Source organism: Lepus europaeus, chromosome 19 (genome assembly GCF_033115175.1).
Source record: "Lepus europaeus isolate LE1 chromosome 19, mLepTim1.pri, whole genome shotgun sequence".
NCBI lineage: Eukaryota > Metazoa > Chordata > Mammalia > Lagomorpha > Leporidae > Lepus > Lepus europaeus.
In genome coordinates, this window is record NC_084845.1 from 36,087,905 (window position 1) to 36,113,594 (window position 25,690).

The 25,690-nt window shown below is 46.9% G+C and overlaps 1 protein-coding gene across 1 annotated transcript in view; it reads left to right on the forward strand.

Annotated features, from left to right (window-relative positions):
* Positions 1 to 25,690, forward strand: part of LONP2 (lon peptidase 2, peroxisomal) — a 111,270-nt gene that overhangs the window by 79,002 nt on the left and 6,578 nt on the right. Inside the window, exon 12 of the mRNA XM_062177981.1 lies at positions 20,871 to 21,013. Within this exon, the coding sequence (XP_062033965.1) occupies positions 20,871 to 21,013 (143 nt within the window). The remainder of the gene's footprint in view (positions 1 to 20,870; positions 21,014 to 25,690) is intronic.

A 25,690-nucleotide genomic window follows, 5' to 3' on the forward strand; every position in this document is an offset into this window, starting at 1 on the left:
GCAGGGAGCTGGATTGGAAGTGGAGCAGCTGGGATACAGCCTTTACTGCTAGGATGTGGTACTCCAAGGATGCAGTTCATATTCCTTAGGATGTGACCCCCTACTTCTGAACTCTCAGCAGAAGCCACAGTCAGGTTCCTGGCCTCCAAGCTGCTCTTTTCTCTGGGTTTCTTGAAGTCCAGCCCTGAATGGGCTCAAGTGGGAGGGAGTCAGCAGCACAAGGAGGGGATTTGCAATGCGGATTTTTTTTTTTAACTCCTTCTTTCTGGTCCCCTCCATTCTGAAATTTTGCTCCTCCTCTCAGAACGAATTTACAGCAACAGTCCCAGCTGCTTTGGCAACCTTGAAATCAGAGTTACTTTTGACTAAATCATTTCATGAACATCACACATATTCTGACCATTCTAAGTTATAGTAATACTCCATTCTGCCCCCTATCCCAAAGTAAGGAGGGGGAAAAAAAAAAGCAAACGATGAAAACCTTTGAAGAACTACAGCCTTCGTTTTGTAGCTTTAGGTCACCACTTCACATGCACTTGGCTATTACAGAATCTCTGCCCTGACTCGGTTTGGTTCATGAATCCTTTTGCGCCATTCCCCAGTACACTATGCCTTGCCTGTCTGACCCAGTTAACAGACACATCTGTATAAACTCAGTTCTCCATTTCCCAGTGCATAGGAAAAGAGAAGCTGTAAATTGGGAAAAGGACTGGTGGGGGGGTGGTTTGAGTCATAAGCAGTAAAATCTGATGTCCGTGAAGACAGGCCTGTCCTCCTATGAGAGAGTCCCTGAAGCCCCCGCTGACCACAAATCTGTCTCACTCTATGACACTTTCTGTTGTTCTGTCTGGATCCCATTTTGCCTGAGTTGCATTTTGACATGTATGTTTCCCTGGTGCTTTTGCCTTTTGTGGGACAGTGAAATCAACCTGATGTCTTGAGAAAAGGTAGGTACTATATCCTTGATGCTTTGATATAGCCTTTCAAGATAACCTCCCAATCACAAATGCATTCAAGGGGTGGATCTTTAGCCTAGTTGCTAAGACATCAGTAAAGATGCTTGTGTCCCACATAGAGTATCTGGGTTCGGTTCCCAACTCTGGCCCCTGATTCCAGTGCCTGGAGTTTAAGTAGTTGGGCTCTGTCAACCACATGAGAGACCTGGACTGCGTTCCCAGCTCCTTGTTTCAGCCCTGGCCTAGCCCTGACTACCCAAGCATTTGGACAGTTAGCCACAAATGGGAGCTCTCTGTCTCTCTCTCTCTCTCTCTCTCTCTCTCTCTCTCTCTCTTTCTTTCTGTTTCTTAACCTGTCAAATAAACAAATGTTTTTAAAAGTATGTTCAGGATTTTAATGTTACAGCACTAGTTCTCTTCATTCGCTAATTCTCCTAGTGCACCAGACTCCTGACTGTTGGCGAGAATGGGGGGAGGGGGAGAGGAGTGTGCGTAACCTGCCACTTGAGCACGTCTACATGGTGCCGAGGGGTCAGGATGCCGTGGAGAGCCACATGCTAGCAGGTTCGCGTTTGCCCTCTGCTCTGTGCTTGCAGCATCTGCGTCCACTCACTCTCTGCACTAGCTCTTCTTCCCTTAGCTTTTCTCAGAATCCCCTTCTCCAGGAGGAATCGGTTCTCCGCAGGGCTGCCTTCAGAAATCTCTGTGGCTTCTGCCATCGACTTCTCGAACCCTAAGAGTGTTTTATGCTGGTTGTTTGAAGTGTAGCTTCCTCCTAACCAGAACAGGAAACAGTCCCTGCAGGAGAATCCAGTAATTTTGTTCTCTTCAGCATTTTTTCTTAAAGTAGCCTCCTCCAGATCTGAAACGTACTTACTGCTGAGGAGCTGCTGCTGTGTGTGTATTTCTTACATTGATGGGGAATGCGATGTGTAACGTTTTTAGGAAGCAGGCTCTGTGCTTTGTGCAGCTTCTTGCTAAGTTCCTTTGTCTTTGTCTCGGAGCAGTCTTCTGTTGTTGCAGGATCTGTCTCTGTCTTTTGAATTTTTACATCAGTTACCTTAGCGCCCTGTAACAGATTGCCCCAGCATTTAGCAGATTAAAGCATTCACCAGACTTTGGTCATCTCGCGGCGTCTGTGGGTCGGGAGTCCAGAAGCAGCCTGAAGGAGCCGCCCTGCCTGCAGACCTTTCCCGAGGCTGCAGTGGAGCTGTCCGCCAGCCGCAGGCCCTTGGAAGACTCCAGGCGCACTGCGTGATTGTTCACTGACCTCAGTTCCTCGCTGACTGTCGGCCAGGGTCTGCTTTCTTAGTTCGCAGGCCTCTCCCTCAGCCCGGGACAAGGCAGCTGGCTTCCGCCACGGGGCAGTATGTGAGGAAGGGGGAGGGACCCCAGGACAGAAGCCGCAGTCACTACTGCCATGTTCTCTTGGTCACAGAGACCCACCCTGTTGCCCTATGAGAGAAGGTAGAGATGGGATATGTGGGAGCCATCTTGAAGGCGACCTGGCTCCCACAGGTTTTTGTTTTTCCTTGAAGTTTTTATACATTTAATTTCTGTCAATACAATCTGTATTTTCCAGAGCTGACATAGTTTAGGGTTCTAAAGAAAACCTGTGGTTTGGATTGTCCTAGAGAGTGGAGACTTCTCTACTGCAGAAACAGGGACAAAGAAAACAAATGAAACAGCCTGTATTTGTCAGCTCTTAATGTGGATTTTGTTGATGCCCTTGTTTGGGACAGAAAAACTTGGTTAGCTGTCTCCTGTGAAGCGAGGATAATTGAGAAGTTTCCTGTTACTTGGCTGCAGTTGTATATAAAGTCCTCAAACATTTTATCCTAAACCCCTTATCTTCCATTCTGGTTGGATTTAGAACCAGAAAGAGAATAATCTGTGTGTGTTTGCCTCTGAACCCAAAACCACAGGCCAGATGCCTCGCTTGATTACTGTGGGTTGTTAGAATACACAGAAGTCAGAGTTTAACCGTTTCTGAAGAAAGGCCTGTGTCTGATGGTAGGAGGCCTGTCTCACAGTGCAGGTCACAGGTTCACTGTTCTCACGGTGTCTGAATCACCACGGACCTGCATTTTCCTGTATGGAGGCGGCACAGCTTTGACAGTTCCTGCTTAACTCTGTAGAGTTGACTGATCGTAAGCCTGCACAGTTCCACAGTCATCACAGTCCACAATGCTTCTTCATCAGGAGAGTTGTCTGGTCCAGCATTGACGCCTGTGCATCAAGATTTGAATGTTACACCTGTTGAATGCCCACCAAACTTGAGGGATTGCTTATTATAGACCCTGGGGAGTACAGACAAGGCTCGGAAGCTTCCGGTCAGGTTTGCCTTCTCATGAGTTAATGCTTTGCTTCATCCTGCCCGTGCACATCTTTCCTTTGATGGTATGTGGCTCAGCACACAGCATGGCATTGTCAAGGACCTGAGGTTCCTTGCAGAAACATGGGGCTCAAACACAGGGCGCCGGGCTCGCAGCACTAAAGCTGGGGGTTGTGGTGTTCTGTTAGAGCTGATTGGACTTTGCAGACACACCAAGATTATTGAAAATTAGAGAGCAAGACTTCCTGTGGCTCTGGTGGAGGTGTCGGGCAGCGTGCTGTGTGTGAGCATCTGAAGTCAGTTGGTGCGCTGCAGTGGAGGCGGAAGGATGTCCGTGTGCACCGCCAGCATCACGAGGATCAACGTTCCTTCCCACTCTGACATTTACACCGATTCCTGATTGTTCCTTCCTCAGTACTGGCTTAGTGTAAGACAAATCTCTGTGCCTAAACAGACTAGAAGGAAGCTCCAATGAAGAAAAAAGCCTACTTATATGTGACATTTGTTATTGAGACTCTACTTGAGGACAGGAAAATAGAGTATTGTCAGATAGTTACAGGGTCATTGTTCCATTTAATGAATCCTACAGAAAGATCGGGGGCCTGTGCTGTCATTGTTGTGTATGCATGATCAAAACCAGCCTTTCTGAGTTACAAGAGTCCTGGAGCAGGCCTGTGGGTTTTAAATATTACAAATGCTCTCTGCGTTTTAACTACTGTCCACATTCATCAAGAATGTTTTCGGCCGGCGCCGTGGCTTAACAGGCTAATCCTCCACCTTGCGGCGCCAGCACACCAGGTTCTAGTCCCAGTTGGGGCGCCGGATTCTGTCCCGGTTGCCCCTCTTCCAGGCCAGCTTTCTGCTATGGCCCGGGAAGGCAGTGGAGGATGGCCCAAGTGCTTGGGCCCTGCACCCGCATGGGAGACCAGGAGAAGCACCTGGCTCCTGGCTTCGGATCAGCGTGATGCACTGGCCGCAGCGGCCATTGGAGGGTGAACCAACGGCAAAAAGGAAGACCTTTCTCTCTGTCTCTCTCTCACTATTCACTCTGCCTGTCCGAAAAAAAAAAATGTTTTCTAGTTCTCTAATAGAGGAAATAAAGTGAATTGCAGACAGCCTGCTGAGAAGCAGGGGTACAAGTTCCCTTGTACCCTAAAGCTAGGGCCCTGTCCATTGTCCTTGTGTGCATCAGTCCAATCAGTGAGTCGGGGGGCGGTCCCTGAACACTTACTGTATACCCAGTTCTAACTGCGGTTCTGAGAAATGCTTAGACTATTACGGGAGGTAAGATGTAACCAAATAACCTTTTTTTTTGGACAGGCCGAGTGGACAGTGAGAGAGAGAGAGATAGAGAGAAAGGTCTTCCTTTACCTTTGGTTCACCCTCCAATGGCCGCTGCGGCCGGCGCACCGCGCTGATCCGAAGCCAGGAGCCAGGTGCTTCTCCTGGTCTCCCATGGGGTGCAGGGCCCAAGCACTTGGGCCATCCTCCACTGCACTCCCGGGCCACAGCAGAGAGCTGGCCTGGAAGAGGGGCAACCGGGACAGAATCCGGTGCCCTGACTGGGACTAGAACCCAGGGTGCCAGCGCTGCAGGCAGAGGATTAGCCTATTGAGCCACAACGTGGGCCCCAAATAACTTTTAAATATAGGATAAATGCTGGTTTTTAAAGTCTGTAGAGGTACTTAATTGATCATTGAAAGTTTCAAATTACATATTGAAGATATTGTAGTTTTTTAAAATTGTTTTTAGTAAACAAAGTTAACTTACTTAGATCTCTAAGTTCATTTTAATGAAAAAAATAGATGAAAACAGTTATTTTTTTGTTTTTCATTTTCATGAAATTAAAAAATGGCTTACAATTTCCATTTGTGTCTCAATGGTTATGTAGAAATATTTATTAAGTAAACTTGGAAGGAAGTGCATTTGGTAATAAGGTTGTATGAGGGGTCTTCAAAAAGTTGATAGAAACATGCATATTATAAAAGAGCTATGCATGGATTTCAGAACTTTTTGCATGGAAATATATTTAATTCTGTTTTTCCACAGACTTTTTGAAATGCTCTATTCTCACAGTCCTCGAAATAATGAAGAAAATATTGGCAGAAAGAAAATCACTTGTTTCTAGCATGGAGATTCTGGGCACTTGATCCACAGAGTCCTCTATTGTAGCTAGTTCCTTAAAAAAAAAAAATAACCTGAAACTATGCAGGCTCCAATGTCTTGGCAGCCCTGGCCAGTAACTTGAGTTTCGGTTGCGTTTAGCACACTTCCTCTGGCCAGGAAGATGGTTTTCTGGAAAAGATTAACCTGAAACTGACAGCACAAATGATACAGTTAGAAATATTTGGGTTTTTCTGAATTTTTTAGAAGATACTTTGTTTTCTTCTTTGTGCCTTCCCATGAGAAAGCTGTTGTGTTCTGGTCAGTGTAGCTTTGAGGCCCATGGGCCTGCTCTCTTGTAAAGTAACAAGCCACTTAGGATCTCAGCACCTCTGCTCACTTTTTACAGTAGGCACCAGGGCCTGGCGTTGTGGCACAGCAGATAAAGCCACTGCCTGCAATGCCATCCCTCGTGGGCACCAGTTCGTGTCCTGCCTGCTCCACTTCACATCCAACTACCTGGTAATGGCCTGGAAGAAGCAGTGGAAGATAGCCCAAGTGTCAGGGTCCCTGCCGTGCACGTGGAAGACCCGGAAGAAGCTCCTGGCTTTGGCCTAGCCCAGCACTGGCTATTATCATCTGGGGAGGAACCAACCAGCAGGTGAAAGATCTCTGTCTCTCTCCTCCATAACACTGACTTTCAAAATAAATAAATACACTCTTAAACTAAGTTCTGTTAAAATTAAAACTCAGTTGCAGCCATATATCTCTGCTACATTTACACAGGATCTGAATCTGTGTACACCCATGTATGCTAATGAGTTGAGCCTTGAGCAGTGTTTCCTCTCGTTGGTGCACGCACAACCTCTATCCAGCCCAGTGCCCACAGCCCCTGTAACAGTCTGCTACACCCTGACTCAAGTACAGCTCAGAACACCCAGCTCCAAGTTCCAATTTGCTCCAGCTCTACAATTCAAGAACCCAGTGTGATGGGATTCAGATTTCAAGAAAACATTTTAATTATGGAGAAATAATTCTATTACATAATTTTCTTGATTAAAAATATTTTTGTTTAAAAAAAAATCGCCATTAAATACTTGGTAAGCTTTTGGCAGATTATTCAGGATTTTGGTGATTTGTCATTTCTTCAAAGTCTAGTTCAGCAGGCCATAATTGATTACCAATTTTGCGTAAGACACGTGAGTGGTATGGGGCGAGCAGAGTGCGTCCAGTCTGGTTCTCACTTTACTGATAAGGAAGCTGGGGCCCCGTATTTAGCTGAGGCTGTGCTGTGTAACTTGCGTTGCTGCCTGGGTGGTGGCTCCTCCTCCAGACTAAACGGCATTCTCGTGGGAGCCAGCATTAGAGAGGGGTGTAGCACTGTGCTGTGGGGGACCTTGAATGAAGCTCTTAGGAGTTAGGAGTTCACTTGGCTTCTGATGGAAAAATCATGATGGTCTTTAAATCTACGATAATAATTGGGGCACTTATTTAGGAAGATTCATGTATTAGTAGGCAATGCATAGTAAAAATGGCTGAGCAAGAGAAACCAATTCAGTAGGCAATTGGGATAATCCTGACCAGAAGAACAGCTGTCATCTATAAAGTTCCTGTTATCTACAGACGTATTCTAAGCATTTTACATGTACAAGAGAACTTCAAAAAGTCTGTGGAAAGATTGAATGAAATAATGCATTTATTTTGATGCATAAGAATTTTGACATCCGTGCATAGTATTTTCATAATGCCTATTTTCCACAAACTTTTCGGAAACCCCTCTTATGCATGATCTCACAATTCTTATGTACCAAAATAAAAGTTCCATTTTTCCATGAACTTTTTTTTTAAATAAAGATTTATTTGAAAGGCAGAGTAATAAAGACACAAAGAGAGAGAGAGCGAGCTCTTCCATCTTCAGTTTACTTCCCAGATGGCCACGATGGCTGAGACTGAGCCAGGCTGAAACCAGAAGCCTGGAAACTATATCTGGGTCTCCCACGTGGATGCCAGGGCCCCAAGTACCTGGGCCATCTTACATTGCTTTCCCAGGCACATCACCAGGGAGCTGGACCAAACGTGGGGCAGCCAGAGGCCTAGCATTGTGTTGTAGCTGGTAAAGCTACCACCTGCAATGCTGGCACCCCATATGGTGCCAGTTCCTGTCTCAGCTGCTCCACTTCCTATTCAGTTCCCTGCTAATGGCCTGGGAAAGGCAGCAGAAGATGGCCCAGTTGCTTGGGCCCTGCACCCATGTGGGAGACCCAGATGAAACTTCTGGCTCCTGTCTTCAGCCTGGCCCAGCCCCCCCCACCCACCAGCCATTGCAGGCCATCTGGGGAAAGAGCCAGCAGATGGAAGATATCTCTCTGTCTCTGTCTCTGTCTCTGTCTCTCCCTCCCTCCTTTCCTCCCTCCCTCCCTCTCTCTCCATCACCCCCCCCTTCTGCCCCATCTGCCCCATAACTCTTACTTTCAAATACATAAATAGGTATTTTAAAAACCAAACAAACAAACAAACAAAAAAATGAAGTGGAGCAGCTAAGACTCATATGGGATGCCAGCATTGCAGGTGGCAACTTAACCCACCAAGCCACTGTACCAGTCACTTCCCATAACTTTTTGAACTATCTTTATATTTACTCTTAAAATCCTTTAATGACCATACGAAATAGGTTTAATTTTTAGATCCATTTTTCAGGTAAGAAAACCAAGGCATAGAAGATTCTGTGACCAAGGTTCATGGTTAGTAAATGTCAGAGTAAGAGTTCTAGCCTAGGAGAGTGGCCACAAGTCTGAACCATAGCCTCACTGTGCCCCATTACCCCTGTAACGAGGATTCAAGTGGTGAGTGCTGATTCCCTTGTTTCAGATGAGCAAATGGACAATCTGAAAAGGAATCAATTCCTAAAAGAATTAAAGTATTAGGAATAATTCTAACTAAGGAGGTGAAAGGTTTGTATGCAAAGAACTACAAAGCATTGCTACAAAGCATTGCTACAAAAAAATTAAAGAAGACAATTAATGGAAAGACATCCTATGTTTATGGTTAAGAAGACTTGACATTAAGATGTCAGTGCTACCCAAAGTTATGTATGGATTCATTGTAATCCATTCCAAATTCCAGCAGCGTTTTTTAAAGAGGGAAACACTGATCTTCAAATTCACATGGAATTGCGAGGGTCAACAAATAAGAAAACAGTCTTCAAAAAGAACAAAATAGAGGATCACACTTCCTGATTTCAAAACTTACTGACAAGCTACAGAAATTAAAATAGTATAGTGTGACATAAAGACACAAAGATAGACCAATATAATAGAGAGCTTAGAAATAAATATCCATATATATGGCTGGTCAGTTGAGTTTCAACAGAGTGCCAGACCGTTCTGTGGGGAAAGGACCATCTTTTCAACAAATGGTGCTGGTAAAACTGTCTCTGCATGCAAAAGGACAAAGTTAGACTTGCACTCTTGCCATATACTCTGTATAAAAATTGACTGAAGGGGCCAGCACTGTGGTGTAGCAGGTAAAGCTGCCGTCTACAGCACTGGCATCCCATTTGAGCACTGGTTCAAGTCCCAGCTGCTCCACTTCCAATCCAGCTCCCTGCCAATGCGCCTGGGAAAGCAGTGGAAGATGGTCCAAGTACCTGGGCCCCTGTACCCACATGGGAGACCTGGAAGAAGCTGGTTCCTGGCTTCAGATCAGCCCAGTTCTGGCCATTTTAGCCGTTTGAGGAGTGAACCAGTAGGTAGAGATCTGTCTCTCTATCTCTCTCTAACTCTAACTCTGCCTTTAAAATAACTAAATAAATCTTTTTTTAAAATTTGACTAAAAATGAACCAAATACCTGAACATAAGAACTAAAACTAAAATTCTTGGTAGAAAACTTTAGGAAATAACTTTTGCCAGTGATTTTTATGAATATAATACCAAAAGCATAGGCAACAAAAGAAAAAATGGATGAACTGGATTTCATCAAAATTAAAGACTTCTGTTCATCAAGGGACACTATCAAGAGAGTGAAAACAGCCTAAACAATGGAAGGAAATATTTGCAAGTCATACACAAGAAGATAGAAAAGTGATACCCAGAAAATACAAAGAATTCTTATGATTCAGTCATAACAAAAGGATTTGAATGGACATTTCTCTGTAGAATACACAAATGGCCAACAAGCACATGAAGATGATCCTTAGAGCAATGTATAAAAGCACAGGAGAATATTCCTTCACACCTACAAGGATGTCTGTAATTAAGAAAACAGACACGTGTTGGCAAGAATGTGAAGAAATTGAAACTGTCATGCAAAGCTAATAGGAATGTCAAACGGTGCAGCCACTGTGGAATACAGTTTGGCAGTTCTTCAAAAAGTTAAATCAGGGCCGGCGCCGTGGCTTAACAGGCTAATCCTCCGCCTTGTGGCGCTGGCATACCAGGTTCTAGTCCCCGTCAGGGCGCCGGATTCTGTCCCGGTTGCCCCTCTTCCAGGCCAGCTCTCTTCTATGGCCCTGGAAGGCAGTGGAGGATGGCCCAAGTGCTTGGGCCCTGCACCCGCATGGGAAACCAGGAGAAGCACCTGGCTCCTGGCTTCGGATCAGCACGATGCGCCGGCTGCAGCGGCCATTGGAGGGTGAAAACCAACAGCAAAAAGGAAGACCTTTCTCTCTATCTCTCTCACTATCCACTCTGCCTGTCAAAAAAAAAAAAAGTTAAATCAGAACTATCATAGAATCCAGCAGTTCAACCCTAGGTGTATATCCAAAGTAATTAAAAGGGACATGAACAGGTATCTGCACATTCCTGTTCATCACAGCTCTATTAACATTAGCCACAAGGTAGAAACAGCCCAAATGACATAACAGATGAATGGCTAAACCACGTGTGTTTATGACTGAATAAAAAGGAGTGAAATTTAATCATAAGCTACAACATGGATGGACCCAGAAAACAGATGTTAAGTGAAACAGGCTGAACACGAAAGGACACCTACCGTATGATTCCACTTGGGTCAGGGGCCTAAAGCAGTCGAATCCATAGAAGCAGAAGTTAGAATGGTGGTTACTAGGGCTGCAAGGATGAGGAAGTAGGGGCTTACTCCTTCATGGATGCAGGGTCAACTCGAGAGGTGATGAGTTTTGGGTGTCTACAGTGGTGATGGTTCCACTACCTTGTGAGTATAATTTAATGACACTCAGGGGTACACTTGCAAATGCTTAAAATGATAAATATCAGGTTTTTATAATTTATAAATATAATTTTACCATGATAAAAGCAGCTTTTCAAAAAGGAGATTAAGGAACTTTCCCAGAGTTACAGTTTTCAAGTTGAAGAGCTAGATTTTAAACCCAGGCCAGCTGACTCCAAGGCTCATTAGAGGTGCAGGGGGCGGGGTCAATTGTGCCTCTCTCGGACATTTTTGAGGATCTGAAAATTGGAAATTTCATGTTTTTTTTGTTTTAAATTTAAGCCGGCTGTCTGAGGCCCTAAAGTATTTTAACCTAACATGTGACTTCACTGCCACTGTTGAGAAACAAACGTTTTGTCCAGTGTTAAAGGATGGTGGTCAAGTCATTATTAGCATACAGGCATAACGTGGCAGCTGTCAGAGATTTTAATGCGTTCGCAGAGAACACCAGTAAGATCCTAGATAATCCAGAAAGCAGTCAGGAATGCTGCAGTCTGTCTGTTAGGAGTCATAAAACTGGCTTCATGGGGAGGGAGGGAGGAGGAATCAGGTCTCTGTTGGAAAAAACTTGCTTCTACTCCTGTGGACAAGTCCCATGTCCCGTACTAACAGTTTTACAACTAACAGAACCGCAAAAGACACGGAAGGCAGGAAGACACCTGCAACCCAGACGGGGCCCTAGATGAGACCCAGTGATCTACTTGGTGCACTTCCAGAATGTCTTTTCATGGGAGAGATGTGATAGCAGTTGTGTAGAGATTATTTTCAGTAATGAATAAGTAAATAGCCTTGTCTAAATTTGCCACCAGGTTCCTTCCTTTGCAAGGAGTTCCCGAGCTACAGGTGGCCTTCCTAGACTGGACTTGGTGCTGGGCATCAGGGGGCCTCAGACTGCCTCTGGTCCTGTGCACTTTGGGCAGTTTGCTTATCCTCTTGTTCACCCTCAGTCTCCCTGGCTCTAAAGTCAACAGTTGGACCAGATCTTTGAGTTTCTGCCTAACTTTTGGAATTTAATATATCATAGTTTTATTATATGCTTTTTTAATTTTAATTTTTGTTTTTATTTGAGAGTGCTTGAATTTGTTGTTATACTCCCAAATGCCTGCAACACCTGGGTCTGGGCTGGAACCAAAATCAGGAGCTGGGAATGCAACCACTCACACTGTGTGAGTAGCAAGACCTCAGTTACTTGAGCCATCACCACGGCCTGAGATCTGCACTGGCAGGAAGCTGGACCCAGAGCCAGGACTTGAACCTGGTACTCCTGTGTGGGATGCAGGTGTCTTAATCACCACCTTCCTGCTCCACCCTGTGCTTCTGGAGTTCCCGACTGTTCCTGAATTGCACTAAGCCTCAGACTGCAACCTAGATGTTCTCAAGGAACTGTTTCCCAAAGAGAAGTTAGCATGACTGCAGTAATAATCATTTTTCTGGAGAATTACCCCACCTCTGGACCCTGTTTTCTTGGATGCAGCTAACAGTATTCTTTAAAAAAAAAAAGATTTATTTATTTGAAAGGCAGAGTTACAGAGAGGCAGAGAGAGAGGTCTTCCATCTGCTGGTTCACTCTCCAGATGGCCGTCATGACTGAAGCTGTGCCAATCTGAAGCCAGGAGCTTCTTCTGGGTCTCCCACATGGACATAGGGGCCCAAGGACTTGGGCCATCTTCTACTGCTTTTCCAGGCCATAGCAGAAAGCTGAATCGGAAGAGGAGCAGCTGGGACTAGAACTGGTGCCCATTTGGGATGCCAGCACTGCAGGCGGCAGCTTTACCCACTACCCCATAGCGCCGGCCCCTCTGACAGTATTCTTGTACAGCCCACCCTTTCCCCCTCCTTCCCGCATCCCTACCCTGCTCTTTGTGAAAGTGCATACTTCTTTCATAGTGCAGCCAGAAGGGATCCCCGTTAGCCCCTTACCCCTAGAATTGAGCTTTTCAGCTCTGGAGACTGGACTTGAAAGTGTGGTGTGTGCTTCAGGTTAACAGTGTTCTGCCTTGAGTAACGGGGTTATAGGTAACTTGAGATATCTGTGGCCAGGCAGGCGTGGGTTTCTGCCACATTCCGGGAAAGCCTGCTGGGCTTTTTGCAGTCCTCATCTCCCTGCTGCTGCCATTTGCTTCCATCACCTGCCATAAGACACCAAGTTTGCTGCAAGATTCATTCACAAGGCAAGGAACCTGTTTCTTACAGAGAGCTGGAGTTTCCCAAATTGTGTTTCTCTCTTTCTCTCCCTCTCTGTCTCCCCCCCCCCCCACCTTCCATCTCTCAGCCTCCTTCCTTACCTCCCCTTTCCGCCCCTCCCTTGCTCTCCCCTTCCCACAACAATCCTTTGCTTCTTGGGCCTAATTTCATTGAAATCCTGTCCCTGTGGTCAGGAGAAAGTGTGTGTTCCCGAGTGACAGCTACTTAAGAAAAGCCAGAGGATCTCCTGGGATAGCCATGGTGATGTCATCACTAGAGTAGGGCCAGGCGTACCAGCGGCCATTGCCCATTAGCACAGGCTGTGCCGCCCTGGCTGCTGGTGCTGCCCTGGCTGCTGCCTTAGTGCTGATAGATTTTCGTTGTGGCCTGAGTTACACTCCGAACAGGCTGCAGAAAGAAGGGCTCGGCACTGTGTGCGCAGAATGAACCAACTTAAACTCGTGTTAGCCCTCTCCTGCCTTCAGGCTGTTTTTCTTTAGGTGGGGAAGTACTCAGAGTGGGGTGAGTTTGAGCTAGCTTGTTCTCATTTCAGTTCTCCATTCCTTTCTTTTCGACCTCTGTTTAATAGCCCTTTATTGCTTTTAGAATATGCTTTAAAATGATTTGTAAAGACAAATTTTTAACATTTATTTGTTTATTTGAAAGTCAGAGTTACATGGAGAGAGAAGGAGAGGCAGAGAGAGAGGTCTTCCATCCACTGGTTCACTGTCCAGTTGGCCACCACGGCTGGAGCTGCACTGATCCAAAGCCAGGAGCCAGGAGCTTCTTCCCAGCCTCCCACACGGGTGCAGGAGCCCAAGGACTTGGGCCATCCTCCGTTGCTTCCCCAGGCCCATTAGCAGGGAGCAGGATAGGAAGTGGGTCAGCCAGGACTTGACCCAGCACCCATATGGGATACTGGCACTGCAGGCGGCGGCTTTACCCACTACACCGCAGCGCTGGCCCCATGTAGAAACAATTTGAATGGGTAGCATGTATATGAAATGTCATAGTAATGGCATAGCACAGAGCACCGACGTGCCATCTTTCTCTTTGCTGTGACTTGATTCCCAGCCACCGTGTAATTGTGTCCAGAGTGCCCTGTCTGTGGGGCCCCATGTGGAATTAGTTTTGCAGAGGCATTTTGCTGTCTTGCAATGAAAAGATTATGGAGTAAAAGCTTGAGCTTTAGACATCTCTACTGTGAGTATTACTCCGATAATATAACTCAGTGCCTCTCATCGTAACTTTTCCCAGCAGCGCTTGGAGGGCTCTGCAATTGTTCTGGGTCTGCCGATGAGAAAACCAGACGCGAAGAGGTCAGCATGGTTCCAGGCCAGTGAGGAAGCCAGAGTCAGTGTCAGAGACAATTATTATTATTTACTGCCTGTTTCATGTACTAGTACCTAGCAATGCAGAAAACAACATTTTGGACTAGATCATTTCATTTGTCTGTACATTATATTCGTGTAGAACTCAGGCTGCTGGAAATTTTATCCTCTTTCCCCAGCTTAACCTTGTTTCGAATGGTTTTTTTTCGTATTAGTTAGAAAATACTTAGAACACAATTTTAGTGACTGAGAATTTTATGAGTGGATACAACTCTGTAGACAGCACTGCGGTGACTCTGCAGATACTGGTGTCTGTCCTTAAAGAGAGATCGCTGCAGAACACAACCACTGAGTGCGGTTATGAGTATTCGCACCTGACTGTGCTGATTAGTCTGTGCTGCCAAGTTGCTTTCCTGAAAGATTGGGCCTGTTGTGTTTCCCTAAGCAGCAATGTTTGAGATCTCCTCATTTTCTTTAACACTGACCATTTGGCATTTTATTTTTTTGGATTAAAGATTTATTTTATTTATTTGAAAGAATTATGGGGGGAGAGGGCTTCCATCTGCCGGTTCACTCCAAATGGCCATAATGGCCAGAGCTGAGCTGATCCAAAACCAGGAGCCAGTAGCCTTCTCTAAGTCTGCCACGTGGGTGCAGGAGCCCAAGGACTCAGGTCATCCTATGCTGCCCTCCCAGGTGCACCAGCAGGGAACTGGATCAGAAGTGGAGTAGCCAGGGGCCAGTGCTGTGGCACAGCAGGTTAATGCCCTGGCCTGAAACACCAGCATCCCATATAAGCATCGGTTCTAGTCCCGGCTACTCCACTTCCAATCCAGCTCTCTGTTATGGCCTGGGAAAGCAGTAGAAGATGGCCCAAGTCCTTGGTCTCCTGCACCTGTGTGGGAGACCCGGAAGAAGCTCCTGGCTTTGGATCAGTGCACCTCTGGCCGTTGCGGCCAATTGGAGAGTGAACCATCGGATGGAAGACCTCTCTCTCTACCTTTCCTCTCTCTGTGTAACTCTATCAAATAAATAAATCAATCTTAAAAAAAAAAAAAAAAAAGGAAGTGGAGCAGCCAGGACTCAAACCAGCATCCATATGGGATGCCAGCAATGCAGGCCAGGCTTTAACCCACTGTGCCAGCCCCCATATGGCATTTCTTAAACTTCTTTCTACTTCTTCACTTTATTTGAGTAACCTGATAATGGTATCTTGATTTTATAATTTAAGCTTCTTTGCTTCTCAGTGAAATAATCAGGCTTTCACATGAATATTAACCTTTTGTTCAGAACCATCATTTTATTCCAGGATTGGGGCATATAAGGAAGAACCGTACAATTACAGCAGGAGATTATGAGGCAGAGTCCATGCTATGTTGAGAAGTTAAACTTTTTCTCTTCTTCCTTGTGTATCTTGCTTGATGTTGGAGTCCTAGGGACTGTGCCACTGTCTCCTCTTGGGGCCAACCCCTGTGACCAGGGAGAAGGGGTACTAGAGCTGAGTGCTTGAAAGCTTGTGCACGGGACTCAGGGTTCACAGGTCACCTGGACCTCATTCCTTGAATGGCAACTTTGTAAGATGATGTTTTGCTTGTTACTGTTTGTTTCAGTGAGGACTCAAAGTGTATGTTCTATGAAAATTCAGGATTTCTTGGCCGGCACCGTGGCTCAACAGGCTAATCCTCCACCTTACGGCGCCGGCACACCAGGTTCTAGTCCCGGTCGGGGTGCCAGATTCTGTCCCGGTTGCCCCTCTTCCAGGCCAGCTCTCTGCTATGGCCCGGGAGTGCAGTGGAGGATGGCCCAAGTGCTTGGGCCCTGCACCCCAGGGGAGACCAGGAGAAGCACCTGGCTCCTGCCTTCAGATCAGCACGGTGTGCCAGCTGCAGCGCGCCGGCCGTGTCGGCCATTGGAGGGTGAACCAACACCCAAGGAAGACCTCTCTCTCTGTCTCTGTCTCACTGTCCACTCTGCCTGTCAAAAAGAAAAAAAAAAAAAGAAAATTCAGGATTTCTTTACTCTTAGTTTGTATCACATAAGTGTATGGTTTTGTTTTGTTTAAGATTTATTTATTTATTTGAAAGAGAGAGAGAGAATCTCTTCCATCCACTGATTCAACTCTCCAGGTGGCTACAACCATCAGTGCTGGGCCAGGCCAAAGCCAGGAAGCCAGGAGTTTCTTTCAGGTCTCTGATGTGGGTGTCAGGGGCCCAAGCATTTGGGCCATCTTGTGCTGCTTTTCCCAGGCCATTAGCAGAGAGCTGGGTGGGGAGTGGACCAGCAGGGACACAAACCAGTGCCCATATGAGATGGCAGCATTGCATGCCATTTTACTGGCTGCGCCATAACGCCAGCCCCCAATGTTTGATTATTATTTATTTATTTATTTTTTTTTTGACAGGCAGAGTTAGAGAGAGAGAGACAGAGAGAAAGGTCTTCCTTCCATTGGTTCACCCCCCAAAATGGCCACTACGGCCGGCATGCTGTGCCAATCCGAAGCCAGGAGCCAGGTGCTTCTTCCTGGTCTCCCATGCGGGTGCAGGGCCCAAGCACTTGAGCCATCCTCCACTGCCTTCCCGGGCCACAGCAGAGAGCTGGGCTGGAAGAGGGGCAACCAGGACAGAATCTGGCACCACAACCAGGACTAGAACCCAGGGTACCGGCGCCATAGGCGGAGGATTAGCCTAGTGAGCTGTGGCACCAGCCAATTTTTTTTTTTTAAAGATTTATTTTATTTATTTAAAAGAGTTACAGGGAAGGGAGGGAGAGAGGTCTTCCATCCGCTTTTTCATTCCTAATACGGTTGCAACTGCTGGGGCTAGGCCAATTGAAAGCCAGGAACCAGGAGCTTCTTCCAGGTCTCCCACACGGGTGCAGGAGCCCAAGCACGTGGGCCATCTTCTGCTGCTTTCCCAGGCAAGTTAGCAGGGAGCTCCATCAGAAGTGGGGCAACCAGGACACGAATCTGTGCCAATATGGGATGCCAGCGCTGCAGGCAGCGACTTTACCCGCTGTAGCACAGCACTGGCCCTGTGTTTGATTCTTAAAATCTGATGTTGCCCTCTCTCTCCCAGTTAGCAGGGACTGGAGTTTTAACTCTGTAGGCTTGTGTGCTGGTGATGAAACATTCTGACGTGCAGATGAGTCCTGAGTTCCCTGGATTTTTTATAACACAGTTGCTGAGCCCAGATTGCCGTCTTTCATATTATAAGGGTTAGCTGCACTAGAAATAGCTCTCCCTCCCCCACGCCCTCGGTGCTCAGAGCACTGGACTCAGCACCACACTGGGAAAAGGACTAGATGGCCTAAAGCATTGGTTACATAATTGTGGGTTGGCTTTCAGCCATCCAGCTCTGCCTCCTCCTGTGATCATGAACTACAGACTGGCAACAGTAATTAGATCTCAGACAAGCTTGTCACAAAGCGCCACAGTCTGGAGAAATTTGCAGCCTCTTTGTGCAGTGGCTGAAGTTTCCTGTACCACCAGCTTGTGCCTTTAGAGTATAGTAACCTCAGACAAGTAGTGCTTTTCTTTCTGTGCATGAATTTTAATTATGCGGTGACACCTGCTTTCTGTTCCTTGAAATCTTCATGGAGTTCAGCTGGTGGTCGGAGTGCTCTCCCACCCTAGGGCATTGACACAGCTTGCAATACATTGCGAACAACGGGCAGAAATATCCTCTCTCCATAAGCTACTGAGTAGTGCAGTAATTGTAGATTCAGTAAAACAAATATAGAGGAGAACTTTGGAGAATGGGAGTGGGAGTGTGCTTCTGAAAAAAGAATTGAGCCAAACCTCACAAGATCAAGGCCAGGGGTGCTGGACTGTGCGACTGAAAGCCTACACTCGGGATACAGTACGCGTGCTGCACTTCGCAGGCTACACAGGGCACACCTTTCCACTCGTAGAGCAGTCCTGCCAAGCTGGGGAGTGAGAAGGTTCGTGCTTTCCGTAGCTTCATTTGTCCGGCAAGGAGCCATCATATGGGAGATGACCTGAAGTGTGTGTTTTCTCTCCTGTATCACTCACGGTTGCTTCTGGAAGAGGAGCCCAGTGGAGTAGAGGCGGAGGACCCCTCACCCTAAAGGCCACGCTGTGCCCCTTAGTGGCGCCCAGGTATTGTGAGAGCCTCAGACTAGGGTCTGTTCCTGTGCAACACATTCAGTAAGCGTACTGAATGTGTACTTTTGGAAGGAAAGGGATTAGTGACAAAAAGGTATAAGAATGAAAGAACCATAGCCAAACAAAAATAAATATGTAGAGGTGGTGGTAAGTGCACTTACGTGTTATGTATTAATATAATCTTCAGAAGGAAAGGATATAACAAAGATGAAGTGTTTAAGACAATGCATGATATAGCACAAGAAGTAGTAGAAGAGTTGTGGCAAAACTAAAAGAAAAACAGGACTAGGAACAAGACAGAATATAACCAGCTACTTAACTGCCTACTTTTTTTAAAAAAAAGTTTACTTATTAAAGAGGCAGAGTTACAGAGAGCAAAGGAGAGGGAGAGAGAGAGATGAATCTTCTGTCCATTGGTTCATTCCCCAAGTCAGGGCTGAGCTAGGCTGAAGCCAGCAGTCAGGAACTCCATCTGAGTCTTTCCACACGGGTGCAGGGGCCCAGATACTTGGGCCATCTTCCACTGCCTGCCCAGGTGCCTTAGCAGAGAGCTGGATTGGAAGCAGTGCAGCCAGACTAGAACTGGCACTCTGATATGGGATCTGGCATCACAGGTGGCAGCTTAACCTGCTGTGCCTTAACATTGGCCCTGCCTACATTTTTTTAAGCTCTGTTCCTTTTAGGCTTCTGGTCAGATATTTTATAATACGTTTTCTTTACTCAAACTAGAATTGCAGAAGCCAATCAAGAAGGTGGTCTGGGGGCCGGTGCTGTAGCATAGTGGGTAAAGCCACCGCCGTCTGCAGTGGCAGCATCCCATCTGGGCACCGGTTCGAGTCCCAGCTGCTCTACTTCCGATCCAGCTCTCTGCTATGGCCTGGGAGAGCAGTGGAGGATGGCCCAAGTCCATGGGCCCCTGCACTCGTGTGGAAGACCCAGAGGGAGCTCCTGGCTCCTGGCTTCAGATCAGCACAGCTCCGGCCATTGCAGCCATCTGGGGAGTGAACCAGTGAATGGAAGACTTCTCTCTTTCTCTCTCTCTCTCTCTCTCTGCCTCTGCCTCTCTGTAGCTCTGCTTTTCAAATAAATAAATGAATCTTTTAAAAGAAATTTTTTAAAAAAGGAGGTGGTCTGATAAGTTGGTTCAGTCTACTTCCTACATGTCTAGGCTGACTTTGGCAAGGTGTCAGCCGACCAGGACTGGCCCTCAGGTGATAAGAGGATTGCCTATTACAGGTAGCATGTTGTTACCCATGCACTGCCAGTTACGTTTGCCTTCAAGTTGAGCTATATGCCTACAGAAGGGGCATTACTTACAGGGCATACTATCATTTTCAAGTTCATTTTGCCCATTAGAAAAAGACACCTCAAGCCAGCGTTTGGCAGAGTGGTTAAGATGCCCACATTCCCACCAATTCGAGTCCCAACTGCTCCATTTCAAATCCAGCTCTCTGCTATGGCCTGGGAAAGCCATAGAAGATGGCCCAAGTCCTTGGGCCCCTGCACCTGAGTGGGAGACCCGGAAGAAGCTCCTGGCTCCTGGCTTCAGATCAGCAAAGCTCTGGCCATTGCAACCAATTGGGGAGTGAACCAACGGATGGAAGACCTCTCTCGCTCTCTCTCTCTGCCTTTCCTTCTCCCTCTGTGTAGCTCTGACTTTCAAATAAATAAATAAATCTTTAAAAAAAAAAAAAAAAGATGCCCACATATCAGAGTGCCTGGTTCAGGTCCCAGGTCAACTTTTGATCCAGCTTCCTAGTAATATGCTCCCTGGGCCACAGCAGGTGATGGCTCAAGTAGTTGGGTACCTGCCACCCATGTGGGAGACATGGATTGAGTTCATGGCTCCATGGCCATGGCTGTGTTAGGCATTTGGGGAGTGAGCCAACAGATAGAAGATTTCTCCATATCTCAAATAAAATGAAAATAAAGAAAAAAATAATAATAAACAGGGGGCACCTGATAAACTCCTGTGAAGAGAGAATTAAAAGTGTTGTGACAAGCCCTGGGATATATTGATCTGACAGAAAACTGTACAAAGTAACCTGTTGCATTTGACCACTCAGTGTCTGGCTCTAAAGCCTGGTTTTTAAAGGTTTATTTATTTATTTGAAAGTCAGACAGGGACAGAGAGGTCTTCCATCCACACTCCCCAAATGGCTACAACGGCTGGAGCTGGGATGAAGCCAGGAGCTTCTTCTAGGTCTTCCACAAAGGTGCAGGGGCCCAAGGACTTGGGCCATCTTCCACTGCTTTCCCAGGCCATAGCAGAGAGCTGGATCAGAAATGGAGCAGCAGGAACTCGAATAGACACCCATATGGGATGCTGGCACTGCAGGTGGAGGCTTTACCCACTACGCCACAGTGCCAGCCCCCAGGCATTGTTCTTGACTTTAGGATATAATGGCTAAAAAGAGGACAGGCAATGTCACAGCCTTCCTGGAACTCACACTTTAATGAGGGAGATAAAGGATAAACAAGTAGAAGTAAATAAACAAGGAAGTTGCCAATACTTAAAAGACTAATTCTTCTACTACCTGCATTTCCCAGATACATAAAGTGAATTTTTGAAGTGCACCATGCTTCTGTTTGATATTTATTGATAATGAATTTTCAAGCCTACAAATCTTGTAAGTAAATGTTTCTTTCTTAGGTTGCAGGGAGCACGTGTTAGAAGATGCAGAACCTGAATCTGTGAGTGACACTGCCGAGTTGGCCCTGCCTCCGGAAATGCCGATTTTGATTGATTTCCATGCACTGAAAGACATCCTTGGGCCCCCGATGTATGAAATGGAGGTAATCCTGCTGGCTCCTGGTGGTGCTCTCCGTGTCCTCTGCTGGCTGCTTGCTGTGGGGGGTGGGGGTGGGGGTGGGGGGGTGGAATTGGGTGTTTTCAGGGGCTGCATTTTGCTTTAACATTGGAAACTTGTTTTCCACGTGGTACTGTGTTTGGTGCCTAATGGGACAATGTGACTATGGCAGGGAGCCAGACTCTGGCCATACTCTCTGCCTTAGAAACCGTCTCTTCCTTCTAAAGAAGCGTCTGTCTCTTTCTTTCTTAGAGAAAGTCTGCATCCCTCTTGTATGTGTAATTGAGGAGGTGGGAAATCGGCCCGATACAAGCATCCGGAAACACAGACCTCACTTCATAGTGCTGCTAGTGCAGGCCCAGGTGGCACCCTTCAGGAATCTTGTTCCCGTGAGGGTGACGCTCACTTCCATCTCTCTCCTCTAACTGGGCCTCCCAGGGGAAGGTCTGAGCCCTTAGATGGAGCAGAAGCAGCTAATGGGAACAGGTAGTAGGAAATGGCTGCTGCCTCAGGTGGTGAGCCTAGCGGTTCAGACACCTGTGTCAGGATCCAAGCACTGGGCTCACGTCCCAGCTCTGCTCCGGACTCTGGCTTTCTGCCAATGCAGGCTCTGGAAGGGGTGGTGATGGCGCAGGTAATTAGGTTCCGGTCACCCATGTGGAAGACCCGCTCCTGGCTCCCGGCTCCGGCATGGCCCAGCCCCAGCCTTTGTGGGCATTCAAGGAGTGAACATTGTGTGTGTCTGTCTGTCTCTCTCTTTTCTGCCTCTCAAATACATACCTAAAACATTTTTTTAAAAGATTTTATCTATTTATTTGAAAAGTAGAGTTACAGACAGAGAGAGAGGTCTTCCATTCACTGGTTCACTCCCCGGATGGCCGCAATGGCTGGAACTGCACCGATCCGAAGCCAGGAGCCAGGTGCTTCCTCCTGGTCTCCCACACGGGTGCAGGGGCCCAAGCACTTGGGCCATGGTCTGCTGCTTTCCCAGGCCACAGCAGAGAGCTGGACTGGAAGAGGAGCAACCGGAACAGAACCGGTGCCCATATCGGATGCTGGCATCGCAGGCGGAGCATTAACCTACTGCGCCACGGCGCTGGCCCCACATAAAACATTTTTTAAAAGTAGCTTTTAAAAACAACACGACTGCTAGGGACTGGCGCTGTGGCATAGCCAGTAAAGCTGCCGCCTTTGACACTGGCATTCCATATGGGTGCCGGTTAGAGTTCCTGATGCTCCACTTCTGACCCAGCTCCCTGCTAATGTGCCTGGGAAAGCAGCAGAGGATGACCCAAGTGCTTGTGACCCTGCACTCAAATGGGAGACCCAGAAGAAGCTTCTGACTCTTGGCTTCAGTGTGGCCCAGCTCCAGCTGTTGCCGCCATTTGGGAAGTGAACCAGTGGATGAAAGATCTCTCTCTCTCTCTCTCTCTCTCTCTTTCTCTGTGTGTGTGTGTGTGTCTTCCTCTCTGTAAATCTGACTTTCAAATAAATAAATATTTAAAACAATTATGACTGCTAAGGGCATTGTGAGATATTTTATGGAATGTTTAGATGACCTTTTATAGGTCAGTTACTAGAAAAGGCTTAGATTATACTCCTGACTTTAGCTTGATCATCAGCTCTTCCTTGTTGAAGAAACAAGGTTTTCAGAAATAAATCTGATAATTAAGCAGAAGATAATCTCTGCATCTAACATTTGAAATGATTACCAATAGAAACAGTCGCCCTCAAGTTTTTATATTTGAGGAGAGGAGAGATAGTCCCCACACCCGTCTTGTCCATCCAAGTTCTGAATTGGTCATTCAAGCTGATGCGTCTCTCCACAGAGCTCTCAGTGACAAGAATGGAACTGTTTACTCTTGGCAGTAAGTCAGGGGGACAGGAACAATAGGATCAGAGGCATCGTGTTGGTTGTTTGAATTCTTAAGATGTTTGGATCTGAATTTTTAGATGTTGGAAGAACTTGAGCAGAACTTTATTGGTTGAGAAAGTAAACCAAACCCTTCTCTCATTCTTAGATAACCAGCAATTTCATGAGTGAAGACAGAAACAGGCTCTTGGGCCTGGATGTCTGGTGGCCTTTATCTAGGCTCTCCAGAAAAAGTATGTCCCAGCAGTTCTTTGAGAACTTTAACTTGAGCTACAAATAAAAACAAGATGGATGCCTGTTTCTGTTGCATAAACTCTCTGCAGCCGTTTCAGCTGATGTCGGGTCTGGAAGCATTGCTGACATTCCTGGAGCGGCGGCAGAGAAGGGGCCAGAAGAACAGAAATGAGACATGTTGTAAACACTGCTTCGCAGCTGTCTTTGATCACTAAAAAGCTTATTTTCCTTGTAGCGTCGGAACTATTACATGTGAATACTTTCACCAACATGAATCTGAAAGGAAGATCCAGTAGCTACTTGGTCTTTTATAAAGAGCATCTTAGAATAACAGACCTGGTGTCTGAAAGTGTATCTCTTTTTTTTCCCCTAAATTTTTCATTTATTTCATTTTATTTGAAAGGCAGAGAGAGAGAGAGAGAGAAATTGTTCATCCACTGGTTCAGTCCACAAACACTCATAGCAGCCAGGCTGGGCCGGGCTGAAGCCAGGAGCCTAGACCTCAGTACTGGTCTCCCATGCGGGTGGCAGAGGCCCAGTACTTGAGTCAGCAACAGGATGTGCACTAGCAGGAAGATGAGAAGTGGCCCGGCCAGGGCTGGACCCTGACACTCAGTGGGATGCAGGCATCTCGGGTGGCAACAAGCCGCTGCACCGACCTCCCATCCCTGGTTCACCGGGGTTTCTGCCTGTGTCTATGGTGGTCTGATGACCATCAGCCCTAAGTGACTGAACTACATTTTTCCTCAGCTTCTGCATGTAATGGGTAATTTACAAAGTGCATCTGCTCAACATCAAGTGTTCGTTTATATCCTTACCAGCGTCAGTGCTGTGTTTGCAAGGGGAATGGTTCTCGGGAGTGTGTGAGGGTCAGACCACTGGGGGGCTTTGCAGTCCTGCTTGAAGATACAGTAGTGGAAGACCCCATACCTCTCCAAGCGAACCAGAATCTGCCCTTTCCCTTCTAACTGCTACTGAAACAAATCCACAACTAGAAAAATCAAATATTTATGACTTGGAGGCTCAGGTCTCAGTACAGAGACTTTAAAGAAGCTGCCAGATGGATAGCTACTGTGGTGACAGCGCTGGCGGGAGCATAAGAAGTGCTGTATGGGCTGTAAAAGTAAGCAGTTGATGCTGTAAACGTCACCACCGAGCAGACCTGCACACATAACACAGCCATTTGACAGCTCAGGTTTACTTTGGTGTGACAGCAAGGCTGGCCCCAAGACGAAGGCCATCAAATCATTCACATCTCTATCCCTTGGCAGCTGCCGGCCCTGCTGTTGGGATGCTTTCTGGCCAGCAAACTCCTACCTGTATTTTAGAATTCTGCTCATCTTTTCCTATAACACCTGCCCTGTCTCCCCAGACAGGGACCCTCGCCTCGCCAGGGTTCCCACAGATACAAGCACTCCGTAAGCACCTTGTTGGAGCTCTGCATGTTGATGTCCTTACGTAGCTCGTCAGTACCAGGAGCGCCTGTTTGCGCACCGCAGTGACCTGTAACAGAGCCTGGCTCCAGGGCCTTGGTAACAGACTGCAGGGTGAATGTGAAGTCTCAGTCTCTCTCATGGCCTGGGAGAGTCACAGAGTTGTACATATTCACTGCTTCAGTCCAGTACTTCCAATACTGTCATTGAAGTATCAATGCAGAATACACTGTAGGATACAGGCTTATTAATTAGACTTCTTAAAAAAAAAAAAAAACAGACTTCTTTATTTATTTGTTTATTTGAAAGACTAAGTTACAGAGAGGCAAAGGTAGATGCAGAGAGAGAGAGAGAGAGATCCTCCATCCGCTGGTTCATTCCTCAAATGGCCGCAATGACTGGAGCTGCACTGACCCAAAGCTAGGAATCAGGCGCTTCCTCCAGGTCTCCCATGTGGGTGCAGGGGCCCAAGGGCTTGGGCCATCTTCTACTGCTATCCCAGGCCATAGCAGAGAGCTGGATTGGAAGTGGAGCAGCCGGGACTAGAACCGGTGCCCATAGGGGATGCTGGCACTGCAAGCAGCGGCTTTACCCGCTATATCATTAGCGCTGGCCCCTAGATTTCTCTTTAGATATTTTATATACTTCCCCAGTCTGCCTGTGACCTTGGAAGCTAAGCAACAAAAGTGAACTTTTTGCCCATGTTCCCCTCTGACCTCTAGTGGGAAAATCATTGTACACATCAGGCCTCAGCCTATGTTGACTAATAGAACTGATGGCTCCACAAACCAGTAATGGAAAGAGAAGCTGATAGGAGGGTCCTGGCAGATTTTGAAATTATGATGTTGGGGGCCAGCGCTGTGGCACAGTGGGTTAAAGCCCTGGCCTGCAGTGCCGGCATCCCATATGTGCACTGGTTCTAGTCCCAGCTGCCCTTCTTCCAAACCAGCTCTCTGCTATGGCCTGGGAAAGCAGTAGAAGATGGCCCAAGTCCTTGGGCCCCTGCACCTGCGTGGGAGACCCAGAATAAGCTCCTGGCTCCTGGCTTCAGATCGGCGCAGCTCCGGCCGTTGCAGCCATCTGGGGAGTGAACCAGCAGATGGAAGACCTCTCTCTCTGGCTC